Consider the following 22898-nt stretch of genomic DNA (forward strand, 5'->3'; position numbering starts at 1 on the left):
TGTGTGTGAGCCCTAGATCACGATGTCTAACATTGTAAAATGAATAAACTAAAACACCGGCAACTTTACCTTTAGCCTTCTCAAAGTCTTATCTGCTTCTGAATTCCCATGTCATTTCCCATCAGAGCGTGTATGAATCTTTTTCTGTTTTGGGTAATAACATTGGTTATAAATTTACTCCCTCTCCCCCTTCTTAATACTGTAGTTTAGTAGTTTTTAGCACTTTCTTCTTTGGCCACGTCTGAAAGTAAGTCTGGGGAATTCCCTGGTGGTCCAGTGGTTAGGACTCCTTGCTTTCACTGCCGAGGGCCAGGGTTTGATCCCTGATTGGGGAACTAAGATCCTGCAAGCCGCATGGTGCAGCTGGAAAAAAAAAAGTCTGACTGAGTCGTCCTGTGAAGAAGATAATGGGAACTTCAGTTTACTCCAGGTTACACAGTCAAGATTTTAATTTCCAGGCTGAAGTCTCTCTTCTATAAATTGTCTGTTATTATTTTTGCCAATGATATTTTTTGCTGCCAAGAATCACAGAATGATATAGAATAGTATCATAAAAACAGGTCAATTTCTTGAAAGATGTGTTTCTGATTTATTTTTTCCTTTTGGTTTTTAAGCAATTTGGATTATTTAATGTATGAATCACTTCTTCCCTCAGGTAACTGTGAGAGATCAAAAACCAAGTTGCCCTACAAAGTAACAGAGATTCAAGGCAGATGCTATAAAGTTTAGGAAATACCCAGCAGCTCTAGAGGTTGGTATCTGTCCTGTGTCCAGTTTGTCTTATGATTTGCTTTTTGGACTTTATTTAGTTGGGGTTTCCTACTTGGTGCCTGGTCTGCCCTTCAAAGCTAACACTGCTTATGGGCAATGACAAATGGCAGAGTTCTACCCAGGTAACAGACATACCTTCTAAAGAAGGCCCTAGCTGACAAGATTAGAGCCAAAGCCTTTCAATTCTGTGGAATGTTATTTTTAAGCTGGCTTTCACACTTAACTCCTGATCTGTTAATGGTAGTATGTAGTGGGTTAAAATGGGATTTTGTAAGTGATCCTGGCAGTTTCACTCTTAGTGTCCCAGCTTAGAGCTGGGTACTGGAAGCTTAGCATCTCCCTTAAGGGGCAGTAGCTTGACAGGCTTCCCTACACAGAGTCTTGGCATTGGGTAACCCTACCTCACCTCAACCCCTGGTCCTGGAGCAGTGGCTTGATGGCCCCTTAAAGGCCATTTCTGCCCTGCAGTGGTCATAAAGGGAAGACTGATAACTAAGCTCGGGCAAAATGTCAAGACCTTTGGCTTTATCCTAAAAATGGAAACTAAAGATATTGGTAATGATTCTCTGTATAACATCTTGAGTCTGTTACACACCAATTTAAGGAAATGTATTCCATTATTATTTCATAGGAAATAAATTGCTGAGTTCCAGTGTCAAGGAAGAGCTAAATACTGCATCATATGATATCTCTCTTGACTGAACTATTAAAGCATTGTATCAAAAAACAAGAAAATGTGACATTGTAAAGCCTTTGGAAATATAAGTTGTAAAACAGCAAATAAACTGAATTGCAAAAGTGTGTGATTCTTAAGCATTTTCTTCTCCTCTCATAATGGCCACATCACTCATGACAGCACTAGCTGTCATGAATAGTTTTGTCTTGTAATCTCCAATGACCTTTAGATAAGGAGAAAAGGATGGTGGATTTAAGGACAAAATAAAAAGATTAAGCATTCCCCACAAAGAGGAACCATCTTGACGACAGAAAGGATGCCAACTCATTGTTTATAAATGGAGGCCAGGAACATAGTAGCCCCACTGATGGGTATTTCCAGTAGTGGCCTGTAGAATCATATGTTTTATGCGTTCAACTAGTGTAGACTCCTTAGGAATAAAGGAAGCTTTAGGAAATAAAAGATCTTTATACTAAGAACCTAGGACCTAGGTGGTCAATTTGTAGAACCAATCTCCCAATAAATGGTGCAGGTTAGGTCTGTGACTATGTGCTAAAAAGATTTTTATGTGATTGGAGGCTCTCCCACGGTTATTTGAAAGAACAGAGTGTATGTGACAGGATGGGGGTGCCTCCAAGAAAGGCTTTCTGGGTGATAGTATGGACAGTATTTTGATACATATCAATGTGTCCACTCAGTGCTGCTTCTAAGTAACCCTGTGATGAAAATGTCCTACACAAAAATGTCCTTTAACTCCCTGTATTAACCAAGTATCCCTCAAAATGGATTAAGGAGATGGTAAAAAGTGATTAAGCGCTACATTTTTTCAGATGAGAAGCAAAAGATGATAGTGTTTCCAAGGCTGGTCTTATGAGACCTATGACTTTATCTAACCCCTACTTAAAGATTTTGTTTAGATACTCCAGGAAAACACCTCTCACTCCTATCCCCACCCAAGGCTGGATTATGTGACACCCCTATGTGTTCTAGTAGCACCTGTGTCTTAACTTTCATAGCCCATTTCATGACATGACAGATGAGACTTGTGACATTCTTACCCTCATCAAAGGAGACCATGTATTCTTTCCTTAGGGCCATGGATTAGTGTAGCCAATGCAGTATCCCCATGGAAGAGTATAGATCCTGGGACATCATATATATTCAGGTATTTGTGAATGAATGGCTTAGTGTTAATTAGATTAACAAATTGGGCCTTGTGGGTTGGACCCTAGAAGGTGGGGAAACTGATAATGCCAGTATATGGAAGAGGAAGCACAAAGACAGAAGAGAGTACCAATGAACATCTTCCTGTTCCGTAATCCTTCCCAAAGTCTCGCCTTTATCCTAGAGGGGAGATGAAAAGCCAAGTATAAATTTGGAAAATGGAGTCTAAAATGAATGATAATTCCTGACCACACCTACCCTTCTTCTTCCCTGCCATCTTACCTCTGTGGCAGGTTGAGTTCCTTAGGACCAGACTCTGAGATGGAGATCTGGGTGCAAGAAGTTTAATGGGGAGTGCTTTAGGGAATAACATCTCTGAGGGGACAAAGAAAGCATGATTAAGCAGGAGTTTGGGTGTGATGCAGGCACAACAAAGGCCTTGGCCAATCCCACTGAGAGCTCATGAGCTGTAATGACCCTGCAGAATTGTCCCAGTTGGGGCAAGAGGCTACATCTTACACCCCTGCATAGACCAGTCACTGTGATGCAGGATGCCCCTGGAAATGAGGCATGGCCTTGGATAGGGTAGCTCTCTTCAAGAAAGAACAACCAATCCCTGGAAAGTGGAGGTCATTTGCAACTGTTAACTGAAGTCAGCTGTTAACCAGCAGTTGGGAGAATAAATACTTCAGTCCTGAAGTCAGGCATAGGGGTTAGGAGGCAAATACAAGTGGCACAATACAGCATCCACTACAACTTCCAAATCATGCTCCAAATGGAAAATGTAACTATACTTTTAATAAATTCCCATTGAACACCACCATGCATGACACATTGTGTTAGAAGGTGAGGCTACAACATGAAACAAGATGGTCTCTGCCCTCACGAATTTTCCAGATGTGGGCAGGAACTAATTATCACAAACGTAGTGGCTTAAAGCAATATCCATCGACTTCCGACTTCCGATCTCTGGTCTGGCATGTAAAGAGATTAGAAGTCTTCACTCTGTCCTAACAAGTAAAAAGCCAAACAAACTAATCATCAAATCTTCTTAAATCTATCAGAGAATTGAGGTCACAGGGCAAACCGTTGACCCAAAAATTGGAGAGATGGGCAGATACAGAGTCAAAACTTACTAGAGCAGAAACCTCTCTGGGAACCACTGCCATACTTTGCTACCTGCCAGAAAAAAAAAACTCTGGTTTTAAAATTTTCATGTGAGGGCATCCCTGGTGGCGCAGTGGTTAAGAATCTGCCTGCCAATGCAGGGGACACAGGTTCGAGTCCTTGTCCAGGAAGATCCCAAGTGCCGCGGAGCAACTAAGCCCGTGTGCCACAACTACTGAGCCTGAGCTCTAGAGCCTGCAAGCCACAACTGAGCCCACATGCCACAACTACTGAAGCCCGCACGCCTAGAGCCTGTGCTCCACAACAAGAGAAGCCAGGGCACCGCAACTAAGAGTAGCCCCCGCTCGCCACAACTAGAGAAAGCCCACACACAGCAACAAAGACCCAACGCAGCCAAAAATAAATAAAAATAAAACAAATAAATTAGAAAAATCTCATGTGATTTGGTTCAGATCACCCAAACAGTCACCCTTAAAAGGCCAAACTATCTTTTAACATAATCTAATCATGGGAGTAAAATCCCTTAAAGTAACAGTTCTATAGGTTTGGGTAGGAAACCTTGGGGCGGCTGTTTTACAATTTTGCCTACCACAACCACGATGGCAGGCTGATAAGATACCTTGGTAAAGGGAGGTCTGGTGGCTTCTTTTGACTTCCTTAATAGTAGAGAGTACTGAGTTTGAGGAAAGAGGTTTCAGGATGAAGGAATTTGACTGACAGCTTTATGGGCTCAGCAGTCTGGGAATCAGAACAGAGGAGGAGGAGTTTGGTTTGAGGTTCTTTTGGGTAAGCTGGGCAGAAAAACCACAGGTCAAGGGAGATAACAGGCTTAACTGATGGACCACAGAATGTAGGCCGGAAATAGAAGACAGAGAAACCTGGAGTGAGGGAGAAGGGATGGGAATTAACTTGCAGGGGCTACAGTGGATGGAGAGATTCCCGTTAAAGCAGAAAGTGGAGAAAGGCTTTAGTAAGAGGTTAAACATTTAAATCGGCGGTTCTTCAAATCTGGTCCCCAAACTGACAGCATCAGCATCATTTGGGAACTTGTTAGAAATGCAAATTCCACAGTCCATTCCAGAATTAGTGCAATAAATCAGAAATTCTGAAACTAGGAGTACGGCATGGGAATCTGTTTTAACAAGCACTCCAGGTCATTTTGATGCACCATAAGCTCAAGAATCATTGATATTACTCTTCCACATTATAATAGAATATGTTTATCATGAATGGGACTCTAGCAGGAGAAAGAAAATTCCTGGAAGGAGAATTTTCTGCTACATGCTGAGCTAGAAATGCCAAGGATAAGTGTAAGGCACTGCTTGAATTAACTGGACTTACGGTTTTCAGGAAGAGCAAGTCCTGGGCCATTCCAGCCAATTGTGTTATTGAGATAAACTTTCCAAGGCCAAGACTAGGAGCAGTTACTGAGGAGAATTGGGAAGGAGTCAGCCTGGCCCACATCCGTTATTCATTAAAGAGGGGGAATCCAATCCCTAGGGAAAAAAAGGCAGGAAGTGGGAACAGTGAGGTCCTGGGACCCTGAGTGATGAAAACAGCAAGAGACTCTAGTGGAGAGGGAAGGACACTTGCTCATGAGCAAAGTCTGGCTCCACTTTGGCTCAGCAAGAACAGATGCCCTCTCCTAGCTGCAGGCACCATCCCAACCTGCTGAGCTGCCTCAGCTGCAGCAGTCAAAGCCAGAAGTTCTCGTGTAGGCTGTGCTTAGCCAACAGGATGAGGATATATTTTGGGATGTGGGTAGCTGACCAGTACAGTAATTCCTATATCCTTATAAGTTTTCTGAATCAGTTATTCTGGGAATAATAATAATCATGGGACAATGGCAGTAAGTGCTAAGGAAGATAAAGACATGATTGTTCATTGTTATTATGGGATAGCCTTTCCCCCTAAAAAACTCAACCAAGCATAACAGGGATTTATGAACTCAAGACTTCTGTGTGCAGCAAAGACCAACATATTTTACACTGTTGATTTAAAAAATGAAAAAAACAGGGCTTCCCTGGTGCCGCAGTGGTTGAGAGTCCACCTGCCGATGCAGGGGACATGGGTTCGTGCCCCGGTCCGGGAAGATCCCACATGCCGCGGAGCGGCTGGGCCCGTGAGCCATGGCCGCTGAGCCTGCGCGTCCGGAGCCTGTGCTCCGCAAAGGGAGAGGCCACAGCAGTGAGAGGCCCGCGTACCCGAAAAAAAAAAAGAAAAAAACAATGCAGACAAATGTGTGTGGTGTGCTAGTATTTGTGTTAAAAAAAGAGAAAAAACATTTGCTTGTGATACACAAAACATTTCTGTATGACTTCACAAGAAACTGGTAAAATGGATAGCCATTGGGAAAGGGAACTCAGTAACTGGGGAAGAGAAGAGAAAAGTTTTTCATGATTAAATCTTATATACCTTTTATGTATATTTTTTGACCATACCTCGCGGCTTGTAGGATCTCAGTTCCCTGACCAGGGATTGAACCCGGGCCACGGAAGTGAAAGGGCCGAGTCCTAACCACTGGACAGCCAAGGAATTCCCCTTATATACCTTTTAAATTTGGACCATATATTATTATGATTCAAAAATAAATGATTTTTTAAAATAAATAAAGTAATGAGCTTTTATCCTCAGCGACAGAGGAAAGTCAAGCCTGAAATTTAAGGGCATTAAGTAGCCCCACCATGGAGGGTGGAAGCTGTGGCAGCACCTGGAAGAGCTTCCTCAGAGATTCCCTTAGTCTGGCCACCCTGCCAGAGGCATTTCTAAGGAATCAGGACCCACAGTGATCAGCAGGGAGGAGAACAATGAGAAAAGCTTTCCAGCCTGAAATCAGCCTCTGTCCAGAGCTAGCACCTGGCAAGATACAGTCACTCTCCTCGGGGTCATATCTTTACTGGAAGGTAGGTGAGAATTCACACCTGTGACACTAAATCTCCTCCTCTCTTGGTGTCTCCCTCTCCTATTCCTCTCTGATTCCACATTCCTCTGATCTTTGGCCACAGTGTTTGATTTTTGAGAAGAGAATGTTGAACAAGTCAAGCTCTTGTCATTCTGAGTCTGAACTCTCATTTGACTTGGAAGACTTATGCTTTCGTTTTTTCTTCTTTTTCTTTTCTTTCTTCTTTTTCTTATGCTTCTCTTTCTTCTTCTTTTTCTTGTGTTTCTCTTTACATTCTGAGGAACTGGAGCTGCTCCCATCTTCATCTGATGTTGAATCCTCCAGTAACTGTTTTAACTGTTGTATCCTAAACACATAAGATTAACCAAAGAAACATATTCAACATAACTTAAAAAAATTTTTTAGATAAAAATATAAGAGCAGTAGTGATGTCACAAATCATTGCCTCATTAAAGACAGTACTTATTTTTATTTTTGCATGTTTTCCCCATTCTTGCCTACATCCACACCTATTTTACATGACTGTAACCAGTGTACAAGCCATTTTGTATTCTCAAGTTCATACTAGGCAATCTACCTCCTCAACAATTATAATTCAATATCACCAATTTGAAAAAAAAAGAAAAAAACCTCGTTTTTTCACCCTATCTTTATTCACGTCTAAGAACAATTTTTAACAATAGCTCAGATCCTTAAAGACGTTGGACAAGATAAAGTAAACATATGAAAGAGAATCAATCATATAGCAGAACTAGATACCACAATGTGGGTTGCCAACATCAACTATCAGTGACATGAGTGGGCTGGGCAAAGCCCACTGCTTTTTAAAAATAAATTTTAATAACGGTTCTTTTTTAAATTAATTAATTAATTAATTTTTGGCTGCACGGGGTCTTTGTTGCTGCATGCAGGCTTTCTCTAGTTGCAGAGAGAGGGGCTACTCTTCGTTGCGGTGCACGGGCTTCTCACTGCGGTGGCTTCTCTTGTTGCGGAGCACGGGATCTAGGCGTGTGGGCTTCAGTAGTTGTGGTGCACAGACTTAGTTGCTCTGCGGCATGTGGGATCTTCCTGGACCAGGGATCGAACCCATGTCCCCTGCATCTTAACCACTGTGCCACCAGGGTCAAGTCCCAAAGCCCACTGCTTTAAGTTAACCCAAGTAGAACAGGCTGGCCTGCTCATTCCCCACATACTGGCCTCTTGAGGGATTACTCCTGCTCTCCTAACATTTCACAATTAAAATACCATATTTATTAAACCATTTCTCTAATATTGGAATGGTTGTTTCCAACTTTATATAATTTCGGACTTTAAGAGGATATTGTTATCATCAGGACAACCTCACCTTACATACTTTTCATGTCTTTTATTCTCTCGTATGATGTCATACATGGGATCTTCATGTGCCTTAAGGGTGAGAAAAGGTTAAGGTTGGGTTAGGCTTCATGAGTTGTTAGTTAATTAAACATTAAATCCCTGTTACTAAAAGCCAGTTATTCTTTTCCAGTTTGGTTGTTCAAACATTCTAATCCTTCCTAAGGGTCACCAGAACTGCAAACTCCCTGAAGCTGTGAAAATAATTTTCCAATTAGAAAAATACAGAAGGGAATTTCCCAGTGGTTAGGCCTCCAGGCTTTCATTGTGGAGGGCCTGGGTTCAATCCCTGATCAGGGAACTAGGATCCTGCAAGCCATGCAGAGTGGTCAAAAAAAGAGGGACTTCTCTGGTGGTCTGGTGGGTAAGACTCCACACTCCCAATTCAGGGGGCCCAGGTTCAATCCCTGGTCGGGGAACTAGATCCCACGTGCATGCCCCAACTAAGAGTCTGCATGCCACAACTAAAGATCCCGCATGCCGCAATGAAGGTCCCGTGTGCTGCAACTAAGACCCAGCGCAGCCAAAATAAATAAATAAATATTTTTTAAAAAGAGAAAAATAGTGGGAGGGAGGGAGACGCAAGAGGGCAGGGATATGGGAACAGATGTATATGTATGACTGATTCACTTTGTTATAAAGCAGAAACTAATAAAAAAAGAGAGAGAAAAATACAGTATATAATTTAAATATCCTTTATAAAGAATTAAACCATGGCAGAATCATGAAAAACTATTCAAGGAAGAAATATTGAGGCAATTCTCTTTGTTCTATGTGGATACACGACCAAGAAATAGTATTAAGAAAAACAATTATAAAATTATATATAACAATGAAACATTTATAGGTATGCAAAAATATATAAGTATCCCAAACAAAGTCTGGAAGTATACTGGAGGTATAGATAATTTTAAATGATTTGAATTACTTAAAAGTAAGAACATGTAAGGGAAATGTTATGGTATGTGAATTATCTCATTTTAAAAGAGAATAAATGTTTATTACAGAAATTTTAGGTATTATCAGAAAATTAAGTTTTTTAAAAAAAATCTACTACTTCACTACCCAGGGATAACAGTAATATTAACATTCGGTCTCTCTTTTTCTTTTTTTTTTTGGCTGCACCATGCAGCTTGTGGAATCTCAGTTCCCTGACCAGGGATTGAACCTGCACTCATGGAAATGAAAGCGCCAAGTCCTAACCACTGGACCACCAGGGAATTCCCTGGTCTCTCTTTTTATTTATTGGCCGCATTGGGTCTTTTTTTTTTTTTTAATTTATTTTTGGCTGCATCGGGTCTTTGTTGCTGCTTCCTCTAGTTGCGGCAAGCGGGGGCTACTCTTCACTGCGCTGCATGGGTTCTAGGCACTCGGGCTTCAGTAGTTGTGGCTCGCAGGCTCTAGAGCACAGGCTCAGCAGTTGTGGCGCACAGGCTTAGCTGCTCCATGGCATGTGGGATCTTCCTGGACCAGGGATTGAACCCGTGTCCCCTGCATTGGCAGGCGGATTCTTAACCACTGCACCACCAGGGAAGTCCTGCATTGGCTCTTAGTTGCGGCACATGAGATCTTCGTTGAGGCATGTGGGATTTTCAGTTGCGGCATGAAGGATCTCTCGTTGTGGTGCACGGGCTTCTCTCTAGTGGTGGTGTGCAGGTTTTTCTCTCTCTAGTTGAGGCGCGTGGGCTCAGTAGTTGCAGTGCGCAGGCTTAGTTGCCCTGCGGCATGTGGGATCTTAGCTTCCCAACCAGGGATCAAGCCCCCATCCCCTGCTTTGGAAGGCGGATTCTTTACCACTGGACCACCAGGGAAGTCCATGGTCTCTCTTTTTAGATTGTTATTCATAATTTATGAAAAATTATAATCATACCATTTATATATAAAACTCTATTACTTTTCACCTGTGTTTTCATAAACATTTTCCCATGATATTACACATTCTTCTAAAACACAATTCCTCATGGCTAATTTCTGTTACAGTAATTTATGTTGATATATTGGACTATTAAGGTGTTTCCTATTTTTCTTTAGCTCCCATTTTTCTAACCATATAAATAATAATGAAAGCTATCCTTATACATACATAAACAGTTGTGTATATATTAATGTTCTCTTACATCTTTAAGGTAAATTAAAGTGGGATTTCTGAGTCAAAATGAGTATGTTTAAAGTTTTTGAGATTTATCACTGAACTATGTTCTATAGTATCTGTAGAAATTGTCATTCCACCTAAAAGTAGAACGATTGATCCAAAATAAGTTATTTCAGATTATTAAAATGAAAACACAACATCTTAAAATGTCTTAAAAACTGGAGAATGGGGCTTCCCTGGTGGCGCAGTGGTTAAGAATCCACCTGCCAACGTCAAGAGACAAGGGTTCAATCCCCGGTCTGGGAAGATCCCACATGCCACCGAGCAACTAAGCCCACACACCACAATTACTGAGCCTGCACTCGAGAGCCCACGAGCTACAACTACTGAGGCTGCATGCTGCAACTACTGAAGCCCGTGTGCCTAGAGCCTGTGCTCTGCAACAAAGAGAAGCCACCGCAATAAGAAGCCTGCACACCACAACGAAGAGTAGCCCCCTGCTCACCGCAACCAGAGAAAGCCTGTGCACAGCAATGAAGACCCAACGCAGCCAAAAAATAAAATTAAAAAACAAAAAAAAACCTGGAGAATGTCTGTTGACTCCAGTTTGATATATGTTGATAACCTCAGTACATCCAGACAGCTACATATTTCACTTGACAGAAGCAGTTACTGAATGGAGAATTTACACCCCTGGGAAGTGACTCTGTTAAAATAAGGTGAGGAAATAATAATTTTACTGTCATGTAAAGAGCAAATATAATTTATATATACACTTCTAGCTTATAGTTTAAAGACATATAATCTTCAGGTAAAGCCTGGAAAACTAAAACCCTCATTTTAGTTATGAAACATGATTTTTTTATACAATAAGTTAAAAAAAAGTGATTGAATAAATAACAATGTCTGCTTCAGAAAAAGAATCACTATTCCCAAGGTATAAGCAAATGACACCTTAATAAGAAGTTTTTTGTTAAGAACTAATCTGTCACACAAATGTACATGCATGCCTCATTTTACTGCACTTCACTTTATTGCATTTGGCAGATACTACGTGTTTTACAAATTGAAGGTTTGTGGCAACTCTGTGTTGAGCAAGTATATCAGCATCATTTTTCCAACAGTATTTGCTCACACCATGTCACTGTGTCACATTTTGGTAATTCTCACAATATTTCAAACTTTTCATTATAATTACATTTGTTAGGGCAATCTGTGATCAGTGATCTTTGATGTTAGTACTACAACTCTCTGAAGGCTCAGATGATGGTTAGCATTTTTTAGCAAGAAAGTATTTTAAATTAAGTTATGTACTTTGTTTTTTTAGACAGAATGCTATTGCATATTTAACAGAATACAGTATAGAGTAAACATGACTTTTATATGTGTTGGGAAATTTAAAAATTCATGTCATTTACTATATTGTGATATTTGCCTTATTGAGGTTCTAGATATTGCTAGAACCAAACCTGCAACATCTCTGAGGTATGTCTGTAATTTAACACAAATGTAGTTAACACCAGATACTTTGGCCAAATGACTTCTGAGAATGTATTTTGTGTGAATTTGCAGTTCACTGTTAGTACCTAATCAACTGATATTCACTATCTCTGATAAATGTAAATTGATATGGTGGGGTTCTACTTACTACTTTGAACTGTTCTAACTTTTGGTTGCCTGTGATAAAAAAAGGGCATTCTTTGTCGCCTGTTCGGTGACCATATCGTTTACAGCGCCAACCTGAAAACAAAGAAAAGAGGAAATATTTCTGTAAGATAACACAGTTTCCTTTAATGAAGACAAAGGATCAGTAGATCATATTAAAGTTTTTCTTCATTAAACTCCAATTCTAAAAGCAAATGCAGGGCTTCCCTGGTGGCGCAGTGGTTGGGAGTCCGCCTGCTGATGCAGGGGGCGTGGGTTCGTGCCCCAGTCCAGGAGGATCCCGCGTGCCGTGGAGCGGCTGGGCCCGTGGGCCATGGCCGCTGGGCCTGCGCGTCCGGGGCCTGTGCTCCGTGGCAGGAGAGGCCACGGCAGTGAGAGGCCCGCGTACCGCAAAAAAAAAAAAAAGCAAATGCAATCAGTGAATGAACCATGTAAGATCCTAAAAAACAAAGGGAAACTATAGATCTTCCTTGAGTTATGATGGGGTTACATCCCAATAAACCCATCATAAGTTGAAAATACTATAAGTTGAAAATGCACTTAATACACCTAAACTACTGAACATCATAGCTTAGCCTAGCCTACCTTAAATGCACTCAGGACACCTACATTAGCCTACTAACACAAAAGCCTATTTTGTAATAAAGTGTTGAATTTCTCAAGTAATTTATTGAATACTGTACTGAAAGTGAAAAACAAAATGGTTGTATGGGGACATAATTTTGAGAGATGGATCTCAGGAAACCATTGAAAAACAATGAAGTTTGGGGGTTCTCTGTTGACTGCCTCTGAGCTGTCCCTGTCTTTATCTCTCCTAACATTTAAAGTTCAGGAAAGGAGGATAACACTCCTTCAAACCAATGTCTTTCTTTGTGTTCAAAACCCTCTTACCTTTAAAGGAAAGGTGATCCTTACTATTCAAAATGTGGTCCATGCACAAGCAAAATCAACAACACATGGGAGACTGGTAGAAATGCACAGTATTAGGCCTATCCCAGAAACACTGACATATACTTGGAGTTCAAAAGACTTATTGGTGATGTGTAGACATATTAAAGTTTGAGAACCACTGTTCTAGATAATACTACAATCACTAAAATCAATGAAAGTATGCATATGTATGTGTGTGTGTGTGTGTGTATAAATATATATATATATATATATATCTTGTTTGGAATGAGTCCAAGTTTTGTGGTGCCTGAGCTTAAATTATTTGGTGGGGGTGGGGATGGAGGGGGCTCTTTAGGAAAAACAAAAATCTTGCCTTGGCAAATTTTACAAAATCATATGACCATAATCAACACATCACTATGGTCCCTGCAGGTCTTTGAAAGACACAAGTGAAGGGCCCTGAAACTTAAGCTTCATTTACTTCTTGGTAAAACTGGATCTGGTCCCAACCCAAACTTTTATTTTCCAAGTCAATGCAAATAACTATAAAATACTAAGTGAAATGCAACTAATCACCTCATCAAACAGAGCAGTGGTTTTCAAACTTTAAAAAAAAGCCATAGACTTCTGGGTAAAGATGACAGACTAAACACATTCGTCTCCTTTCATTTCCTTCCTGAGATTCAATGAAAATGACAAGAGAATTCTTTTCAAAAGGAATAATCCAGTAAGTATCTCAAGAAGGGCCAAGTAACAACCTCCATAAATCTGTTCCTCCATAGAAGCATTGGAAATAGTTGCAAATTTTTCCAAATCAAGTTATCTGAAACCTTCAAAATTAACCAAAGGCTTGCCACAATCTAAAGAGTATTAATTAAAGAAACCCTACTGAGTCTTGGTAAGAACAGCAGGATTTCTGTCATTTTAACTGGGCTCACTCCCAACCCCTACTTCCACAACAGTCTTAAAAACAAGCAGCCCTGCAACCATGACAGGTGTGAAAAGCAGCAGTGTCACACCCACTGAAGAGGGAAGACTGGATTTTGAGCACCTCAAAAAGCCCTGACTTCAGAGCACAGAGCCACGCTGGCAGGGTACTGCTGCTATCTGACCAGTCATGTAGTTTGCTCTACAGAAAAAGCCCTACCCCAGGATATTTGTCAAAAATAGTCACTTGCAATTGTTTAACATCACAGATTATTATGGCTGTGATATCACTGGGTAAACAAGAGCCCAGCCAAAAGTTTAAAAGGAAGATCTGGGGAATGAGATGTCCATAGAGGGTTCTCAAAAATTCTGACATAGGGCTTCCCTGGTGGCGCAGTGGTTGAGAGTCCGCCTGCCGATGCAGGGGACACGGGTTCCTGCCCCGGTCCGGGAAGATCCCCGTGTGCCGTGGAGCGGCTGGGCCTGTGAGCCATGGCCTCTGAGCCTGCGTGTCCGGGGCCTGTGCTCCGCAACGGGAGAGGCCACGACAGTGAGAGGCCCGCGTACCGTAAAAAAAAAAAAAATTCTGACATAATTCCGGGAATCTAGAAGACTATACACATGTGTAAGGCTGTGTGCATGCATAGTAAAGGCCTGAGAAGGCCTTTTTTTTCACTTCTGACTCACTGTTAAGGCTCTGTGCAAGCAGGCACTAAAGGCTAAGGCAGACATGTAAACCAAACCACATGAGCATTTCAGGTTTGTCTTAACACACACATATAACCTCTTGGCAAAGGGAAGAAGGCTTCTTAGATCAATGCATTTAAGAAAATCTCTATCGTATTATTAGCTGACCCCTAAGCTAACAGAGGAGACTTCAGTGGCCATACACTACAGGGAATACAGACTTACAGAATTAGTTCAGGAAAGTCACTAAAAATACAAAAAGGAACAATAACAAAACCTGGGTAGAAGGGAGAATCTGATTTTCAGACCACCTTATATTATCTAAAATGGGCAGTTTTCACCAAAAAATTGCAAAACACACAAAGCAACAGCAAGTCCAGATACTGGACTTACTAGACAAAGACTTTAAATCAGCTATTATATAAGTTCAAAGAACTAAAGGAAGTTATGTCTAAAGAATTAAAGAAAAGTATGAAAGTGATGTCATAACAGATGGAGATTATTAATAAAGGGATACAAATTATAAAAATTAATAAAAAAGAAAGTCTGGAGTTGAAAAGCACAATAATCAAACTGAAAAATTAACTGGAAGGTCTTAACAGCAGATTTAAGATGGCAGAACAAAGAATAAGCAAACCTGAAGATAGGTAACAACTGAGATTATCCAGTCTGAGGAACAGAAAGAAAAAAGAATGAAGAAAACTGGCCAGAGTCTCAGAGACCTGTGGGATACCATCAAAATTCACAGCATATGCATAAAGAGAATCTCAGAAAGAAAGGAGTGCTAGAGAGTGTAGAATGTTTGAAAAAATAATGGCCAAAAACTTCCCCAATTTGATGAAAAACATTAATCTACAAATCCATGAAGCTCAATGAACTCCAAGTAGAATGAGTTCAAAGAGATCCATCATAGGTAAACTGTTAAAAAGCCAAAGATAACAAGAAAATTTTAAAAGCAATGAAAGAAAAACAACTCATCACATATAAGCAATCCTCAATGAGATTATCAGATGACTTCTTATCACAAACCATGGAGACCAGAAGGCAGTAGAATAACATATTCAAAGTGCTGAAAGAAAGACTATTAAGCAAGAATACTGCAGCCAGCAAAATTATCCTTCAGAAATAAAAGGGAACTTAAAGTTCAGATAAACAAAATCTGAAAATTTATTGCTAATGGACTTGCCCTAAAAAAATAACAAAGCTGATATGATGAAAGGATACTAGGCAGTTACTCAAATCCACATGAAATACACAGTACCAGTAAAGGTAACACAAACATAATTATAAAAGACAGTATAAATACATTTTTTGTAATTCTTTTATTCTATCTCATTTTAAAACAACTAATAGAGAAATAATTATAAAACAGTGATGATGAGCTTATAATATATAAAAATGTAATTTGTATGACAATATTACCACAAAGGAGGGGGAGAGAATGGAGCTGTATAGGAACAAAGTTTCTGTATTCTATTGAAATTACATTAGCATTTATCTGAATGAAAATCAAAAGGCAGGTATTGGCAGAATGGATAAAAAAATGTTTTCCAAGTACAACAGACAAACTTTAGATTCAAAGACAAAATTAAATTGAAAGAGGATGGAAAGAGATACAAATAAAGCAGCGTTTATAGGAAATTTATGGCTTTAAATACCAACATTAGAAAAGAATAAAGATCTCAAATAAATAATCTAAAGTTCAGTTTAAAAATCTAACTGAAAGAGAGCTGGAGTGGCTATACTAATATTAGAGAAAACAGACTCAAAGGCAAGAATTGTTACAAGAGACAAATATTGACATTTTATAATGATATAAGGGTCAATCCATCAAGAGGATATAACACTTGTAAACATATATGCACCTAACAACAAAGTTCCAAATAGATGCAACAAAAATGGACAGAACTGAAGGGAAAACTAGACAATGCAACAATAATAATTAGAGACTTCAAAATTCCACAATGGATAAAACAACTAGAGAGAATATCAACAATGAAATAGAAGACTTCAACAATACTATAAACCAACTAGATCTCACAGATATCTATAGAACACCTGACCACCCCAAAAGAGCAGAATACACATTCTTTTGAATCCCACATGGAACATTATCCAGAATAGAGCATAGGCTAGGCTATAAAGCAAGAATGAATAAATTTAAAAGGATTCAAACCGGAACTTCCCTGGTGGCGCAGTGGTTAAGACTCTGCGCTCCCAATTCAGGGGGCCCAGGTTCGATCCCTGGTCAGGGAACTAGATCTCACATGCATGCCACAACTAAGGAGCCTGCAAGCCACAAATAAGGAGTCCATGTGCCACAACTAAAGGAGCTGGTGAGCCACAACTAAGGAGCCCACCTGCCACAACTAACACAGCACAACCAAATAAGTAAATAAATACTTAAAAATAAAATAAGGATTCAAAACATACAAAGTATGTTTTCCAACCACAAAGAAGACAAATTAGAAAGCAATGATAGTAGGAAACTTTGGGAATCTACAAATATGTAGAAATTAAACAACACATTTCTAAACAATCCATGGGTCAAAGAAGAAATTTCAAGGAAAATTAGCAAGTATTTTGATTTGAATGAAAATTAAACATAACATATGAGATGCAGATAAAGCAGTGCTTAGAGGGAAATGTAGAGCTTTAAATGCCTATATTAGAAAATGAAGCTCTCAAATCAATAATCTCAGGTTCAATTAAAAAATCCAGAAAACAAAGAGCGACCCAAACCGAAGGCAAGCAGAAGGAGGAAATAATAATAATGAACTACTGGCATTACTGGTACGTGCTATGCCATAGATGAACCTCAAAAATATTATGCTTAAAGAAAAGAAGCTGGGGGCTTCATGAGGCAATGAAGATCCTGCATGTGGCAACGAAGATCCTGGGTGCTGCAACTAAGAGCTGGCACAGCCAAATAAATAAATAAATATTTTTTAAAAATACTAAATGCTAAATGAAGAGCAGACACCAGAAAATTGAATTCTAAGCCACCAGAGGGGAGAACGGAGAATCAGCTCAATTTCTATTTGTAGCACCTCCAAAGAGCTTAGGAATTGAGCTCTGAGCACCAGATACCTCTGAAAGTAAAGGTAAAGGAGGAGCTGAAATAAGGAGGATTGATGAAAAGTCCAAGGGCAACTCTTACTAGCCCTGGTGAAAGGAAGTTTATTGTCTGAAAAAGGTAAAGCATACATCTCTGGCAAAATGACATCAGATACATGTGAAGGCAAGGTGCCACAGTAAATATAGAAGATTACATGAACAAATAAAAAGTAAATGGCAAGATTTCCCAGCCTTCTTGCTCTAGTCAGATCCCACAACACTAGCAGCTGGGCCTTCACCCTCCATGGAGGAGCCTTCTTCTCTAGGAAAATATAACTCACCCCAAGAAGAAAAACCTACAGGTCCTGACCTCACAAGTTCCCAATTGACCGGACTAGAAAGATCACCCTCCAGAGAAACTCAGCAAGCCCCACTCACACACTTAGAGCTCCTAATCAACTTTTTATCTCCCAATGATGAGCAATAACTGTGGTTGCCAGTCTCAGAGATGGACCCCAAAATCCCTGACTTCTAAAAAGCATGCCCTCATGTATTCCCTGCCACCCTGAATAAGGCTAACTGTTGTAACCTAGGTATTGGAAAAAGGATGATGTGTGAATGGAGGCAAAGAGACTGCAAACTGCTATTTTAATTATGTGTGTGAAGAATCTTTGTACAAACAAATGTCTCTAAAGGCAGCCGTATTCCTTCTTCAAATGCCGTCTTACACTGGATGAAGGTGCTGCTGCTCTGGTGCGGTGGAGGGTGTGCACACAGAGCTCTACCTGTTCCAGACCCACCCTCTGTGGCCCAGAGCTCCTCTCAGGTTACCTGGATAAAACCTCAACACCTCTGATGAGGATGACTGACTGAGGCAAGACCCAAGGGACCACCCTCCAATGCATCCCTTGTCCCCCATGGCATTTCTACATGGAATATCCTTCCTGTTACAGGAATATTACTGTAGCGTATACTCCGCAGGCAGCTACAGCCCTGTGGAAGTCCACTGCCCTTACAGCCAGAAGCTCTGGAGTCAAAGCACTGCTCTGCCTCTTACCCCAGAACACTTAATAACATATGCAAGGCGGCTTCCTCATCTATAGCACAGAGATCATGCCCTGACTTTAGCAGGGCTGTGGGGAGAAGGAATTAAAAGAAGTGACCTTGTTTGTAAACAGTGGTCTATAACTTGCACGTATTGAGGGTGTTACTTGAAACCCTTCCACACTCACACTGCATGACTTTGACTTCTTTCCCCAGTGGCATCCAAAGTCCTTTGGTTGGTGCGTGGGCCAGAAATTCCCTGGCATGTTCATTGCCTGGGACATCTGGTATACAGTCTTCTGGCTTAGTCTCATCCTCCTGAAAAAGGAAACAGTGTGTAAGCTATGCGGCAAAAAAGCACCGGAACTCTCTCCCACCTGTTTGAGAACACAGCACTGCCTGGTTTTCTCACGGGCTGGAGATCCCGATGTCCTCATAAGTTACCCTCTGAAGAGCTACAAAGAAGGACAAATCATAACTGACAGAAAAAACGGAAGTCACTATACTAGAAGAGCTAGCTAGACCATGAAAACCAAGTAGCTGTTCTTAGAGAAGAGTTACAGTGTTTACATAGGATTGATCTGTGAGCTCCAAATTCTGATTCTAGATCACAAAAATGAGATTCTAAGATCACAAAAGGTTTTCTGCTAACTTAAAAGCTTTGTGGAATGAGGCAGAATATAGAGTTAAACAAGTGAGGTTTCCTGGAATAATAAGAACAATGTGTTAGAGTAAAATAGGTTATTAGACCTTGAAGGCCACTGTCATGTTTTATAATCTCACACATGCCGCATTTGTAAGATGTATTTTCATTACCAAATAACTGCACTATATAATTAAGGTGCTGTTTTTTTACCTTATGATTTTTTCAAGTTTCCACAAATATTAAATTTATAATGGAAGAATGTTTTCTAAAAATCTTTAAGTTGAAAGTTACCAAACAGAAAAGGTTACTTTGGCCTTAAGTCCTCTAAGTCTCGCTCCTGCAGAAAGACACTGACACTGTGGCCAGGGTGCTGGAGGAGGGACTCCTGCAACAGGTAGGGCTGGACTGGATGAGCTTCACGTCTCCTCAGAGTCCAGTGTTCTCTGAGCTGATGACATTCAAGAAATCAGCACCGGGGGCGTCAGAGAAGGAACATGGGGCAGGACAGCTTTGAGGAGATGCAGTCACAAGTGAGACAGAAAGAATGGGAGTGAGCGCTGAGGAACACTCGGGGGGCCTGCAGTGGTTTCTTAGGGGACAGACACAAGGCTGATTAAATTTCTGCAAAGGCACAGGCTGTGACAAAGCCCAAAGTGCATGAACCGACTGCCATCTTCAGGGAAGACACAGAACTATCATAAAAGGAGGTTCAAACCTTATGCAGCTGTTTTTCATAACAAGTGACTGAGTCTGAGCACTGAGTCAAATCTGTCTCAGAGGAAAACCGAAAGTACAAACTTCACACTGACCTTGATAAGTCCAGGAGGAGGTTTTTCGTAACTAGAAAGGAAGAAGACACCAGTCATGAACCATGTTCACAGGAATGTAACACACCTCAATCAGCAAAAGGCAATTGCAGACCAAAATGAAAAGGCTTTTTTTTAAAGAAAAAACTTAAAACTACATTATAACTAAAACAGTTAATAAAATATGTGCAGCAGTCAGAAGTCCCATATAAATAAACTGATGCTATACCACATCCTGTTCGATGTAGAACTTAAATTCACTGAAATCATAACTTGGTGTCTTGGCACAGCGATTTTATTTTTGGAAGAAGGGAAAGCAAGAGATTGCAGGGAAAATGTGAGGTAAGAAGAGCCTTGAGGGCCTCCCTGGTGGTGCAGGGGTTAAGAATCCGCCTGCCAAGGCATGAGAAACAGGTTTGAGCGCTGGTCCGGGAAGATTCCACATGCTGCGGAGCAACTAAGCCCGTGTGCCACAACTACTGAGCCCATGTGCCTAGAGCCTGTGCTCCGCAACAAGAGAAGCCACCGCAACAAGAAGCCAGCGCACCACAACGAAGAGTAGCCCCCGCTCACCGCAACTAGAGAAAGCCTGCGCACAGCAACAAAGACCCAACGCAGCCAAAAAAAAAAAAAAGTTATAACAATGTTAACACTGACATTGATTAGGAAAGTTATTATGATAGTGCTATGTTGGAAGGACGGAAACAAGAAAGGCAAGTAAGAGAACTAAATCTTTATCTACTATGACAAGAAGTTAACAGATGTCTAAAATTGTTGAGTCAACAAAAAGTAATAAGCATATAACTTAGAAATGTGCAGTTAAATCCAAGAAGTAAAAACTAAAAGAGTCTGCACATGGAAGGCTTGGCCTTCTTAGGAGGGAAGGGGGTGGAGGGTTGTGCAGGTTACTAGGTTACTCTGGGGGGTAAATGAGGAGTTGGGCAGCCCACCGCTATTTTTTGTAGCATTTTTAGTACTATTTGAGTTTTAAGCTATATACAAGTGTTACTCTGGTATGAATTAAACTTAATTAAAATCAAACAAAACCCTGAACTAGGAAAAGCAAATATGTCCATAGCCTAGGCAGTTTCAAATCTGTGAAACTGGAAAAATCCCACTGGTCTGAGAATCACACTCCTGAATTCTGCTCTAATTTTGTTGGCTAACCAGGTCAGTGGCTTAACCACTGAGCCTCCATTTTCTCATCTACAAAACGTTATCATCTTTCTCTTGTCTGTGAAAAAGCTCTGTGAGCTACAAAATAAACATACAGTATTAACCACCACCTGGCATCCTACAGTTAAAGATACAGAGGGCTGGCGGGGTTAAGCCCTGCCTGAGCCCAGAGTGTCTTGAATGCACCAGGGCTGTGGATGCCAGCAATGCCGCACCTGTATCCAAACCACAGCCCACTGAGGTGAAATTCAGCTCAAGAGACACACTGAAAAGAGCAGGCCAGGCTCCAAGGAAGCATGCATTTTGTATCAAAGCTCCCAGAAGGTTAATGAGGGCCTTTCCTTACACGACTGTCTCAGCAATCATGAGAAGGTAGGTAATGAGAAGTGCCTGAAACAGAAATAATTCAGATAACTCAGTGAACACCAAACTTAGAAAAGTCAGACTTCTAAAGCTGATTACAGAACGACAGAAACACAGAAAAGAACCGCAAGGGTCATTAATCCAACCTTCCACCTGATGTTTAAATCTCCTTTACAACCAACCCTTCTCTCAGGCGTTATCTGGACTCTCTCCAACCCCGGGTAGCTGGGGGAGTACAGTGCCTCCTAGGTCAGGCCACGCTGACCAGCAAGAATCTATGACTCTGGTCCTAATTCTTCTTGTTGAGCTGGAACTGGCCTCTTTGAAGCTTCCACCCTTAACCCTGGTAAAAAAAAATCCTGGGGACGAGAGAGAAGTCCACGCTCTCTTCTACCTGACAGCTCCTCCCGAAGAGTCAGGGACCAGGCCCTCACGCCACATTTATTCTTCCCTTCCTCACCGCGCACTCATGCTACGGGACTGGGGTTTTTCCTCCCTAGTTAACAGCACTAGATGAAAAGAATGGGGATTTTACCCAGTTCAGAGCGAGCCCCTTGAACTGAGAAACGGCAAAGGACCCAAGGGCGCAGCCGCACTTCTGTATTCAAATCCTGACCGACACCGACGTCGCCGCACGAGGAATAAAACCGTCGTTTCCGGGGGGGAAGCGCCCGCCCACCGCCGCCTCGCGCGTCCAGGACGACCCTGGGGATGGAGCCTCCCCGCTCTTCCTCCAGTGGCTGAGAGTCCAGCGTCCCGCAGCCCGGGATCAAAACCCGCACCCAGCTCGCTGGGGTCCGACGAGCCCACCTGCCCACTCGCAGGTCTCCAACCCGGGCGGGCCCCGCCGCGCGACCCCGGGCCCCGACCCCATTCCTCGCATTAGTCGGGGGCGGGCGTGACGGACTCACAAGGACTCCAGGTGCTTGAGCTGCTGCAGCTGCTGCGCGTCGTGCCGCCGCCGCCTCTGCTCCCGGCGTCGCTGCAGCTCCTGCTCCGGAGGCTCCCGCGGCCGCCGCGCGCCCCCGGTCCCCGAGTCGTCGCGCCCGAGCCGGGACGACATTGCGACCCCGCGCCGAGCCACGAAGACCGCACTTCCTCCGCGCCGCGCCCGCCCGGCTCCGCAGCGCCCCCTCTCGCCGCCGCTCCGCGGCCCGCCGGGCCGGGCCCAACGTCCCGGCTGAGGCCGCCAGTGCCCCGCCTCCCGACAGGCCGGCCCGACTGCCTCCGCAAGTCCGCGCTCTGAGCGCCCGAACCGTGCTGCGGAGTCAGCGGGTGCCGCAGGCTGGAGCGCGCCCCTGGCGGCAGCCAGGAGCCCCCGGCGCTGAGGATGCTGCGGAGGGAGCCAGAGCTTTCCCTTGGTTCTCTTGTATTCCCTCCTGAAGCCTTCAGGGATGTTAAGCTGTTCAGTTGCATAGAAGCCACCATGCTAAGAGGAAGCCCAAGCTAACAAATGGGGAGAGATCACGTGAAGAGGACCTGAGACAATAAAAAAAGGGATGTCAGGTCAGACCCCACTGCCTAACCCC

At 42.1% G+C, this 22898-nt stretch overlaps 1 protein-coding gene across 2 annotated transcripts; it reads right to left on the bottom strand.

Annotated features, from left to right (window-relative positions):
• Positions 1-459: 459 nt before the first annotated feature.
• LOC309810863 (retinitis pigmentosa 9 protein-like) lies at positions 460-22506 on the bottom strand. Of its 2 annotated transcripts, none has more exons than XM_082633172.1 (6): positions 22281-22506; positions 19834-19864; positions 18567-18696; positions 11756-11847; positions 7996-8048; positions 460-6987 (listed from the first exon to the last, which is right to left on the bottom strand). In XM_082633172.1, the coding sequence occupies exons 1-6, from the start codon at positions 22430-22432 to the stop codon at positions 6789-6791; spliced, it is 657 nt and encodes a 218-aa protein (XP_082489298.1). In that variant the 5' UTR covers positions 22433-22506; the 3' UTR covers positions 460-6788. The 2 variants fall into 2 exon arrangements, with proteins under 2 accessions (XP_082489298.1, XP_082489297.1); XM_082633171.1 differs by having other exon boundaries at positions 7987-8048.
• Between the last annotated feature and the right edge of the window lie 392 nt (positions 22507-22898).

The sequence above is a fragment of the Mesoplodon mirus genome, assembly GCF_964341445.2.
Source record: "Mesoplodon mirus genome assembly, chromosome: 9".
Lineage (NCBI taxonomy): Eukaryota > Metazoa > Chordata > Mammalia > Artiodactyla > Ziphiidae > Mesoplodon > Mesoplodon mirus.

What these genes read in the sequence shown, in the direction of transcription:
- LOC309810863 (XM_082633171.1), bottom strand. Translation starts at nt 22,432, where the DNA reads ATGTCGTCCCGGCTCGGGCGCGACGACTCGGGGACCGGGGGCGCGCGG. An exon ending in CTCCTCCTGGACTTATCAAG is followed by an intron (nt 18,697 to 19,833) that starts GTCAGTGTGAAG and finishes TTCCTTTTTCAG; the next exon opens with GAGGATGAGACTAAGCCAGA. An exon ending in AGACATGAAAAGTATGTAAG is followed by an intron (nt 6,988 to 7,986) that starts GTGAGGTTGTCC and finishes TTATGTGTTTAG; the next exon opens with GATACAACAGTTAAAACAGT.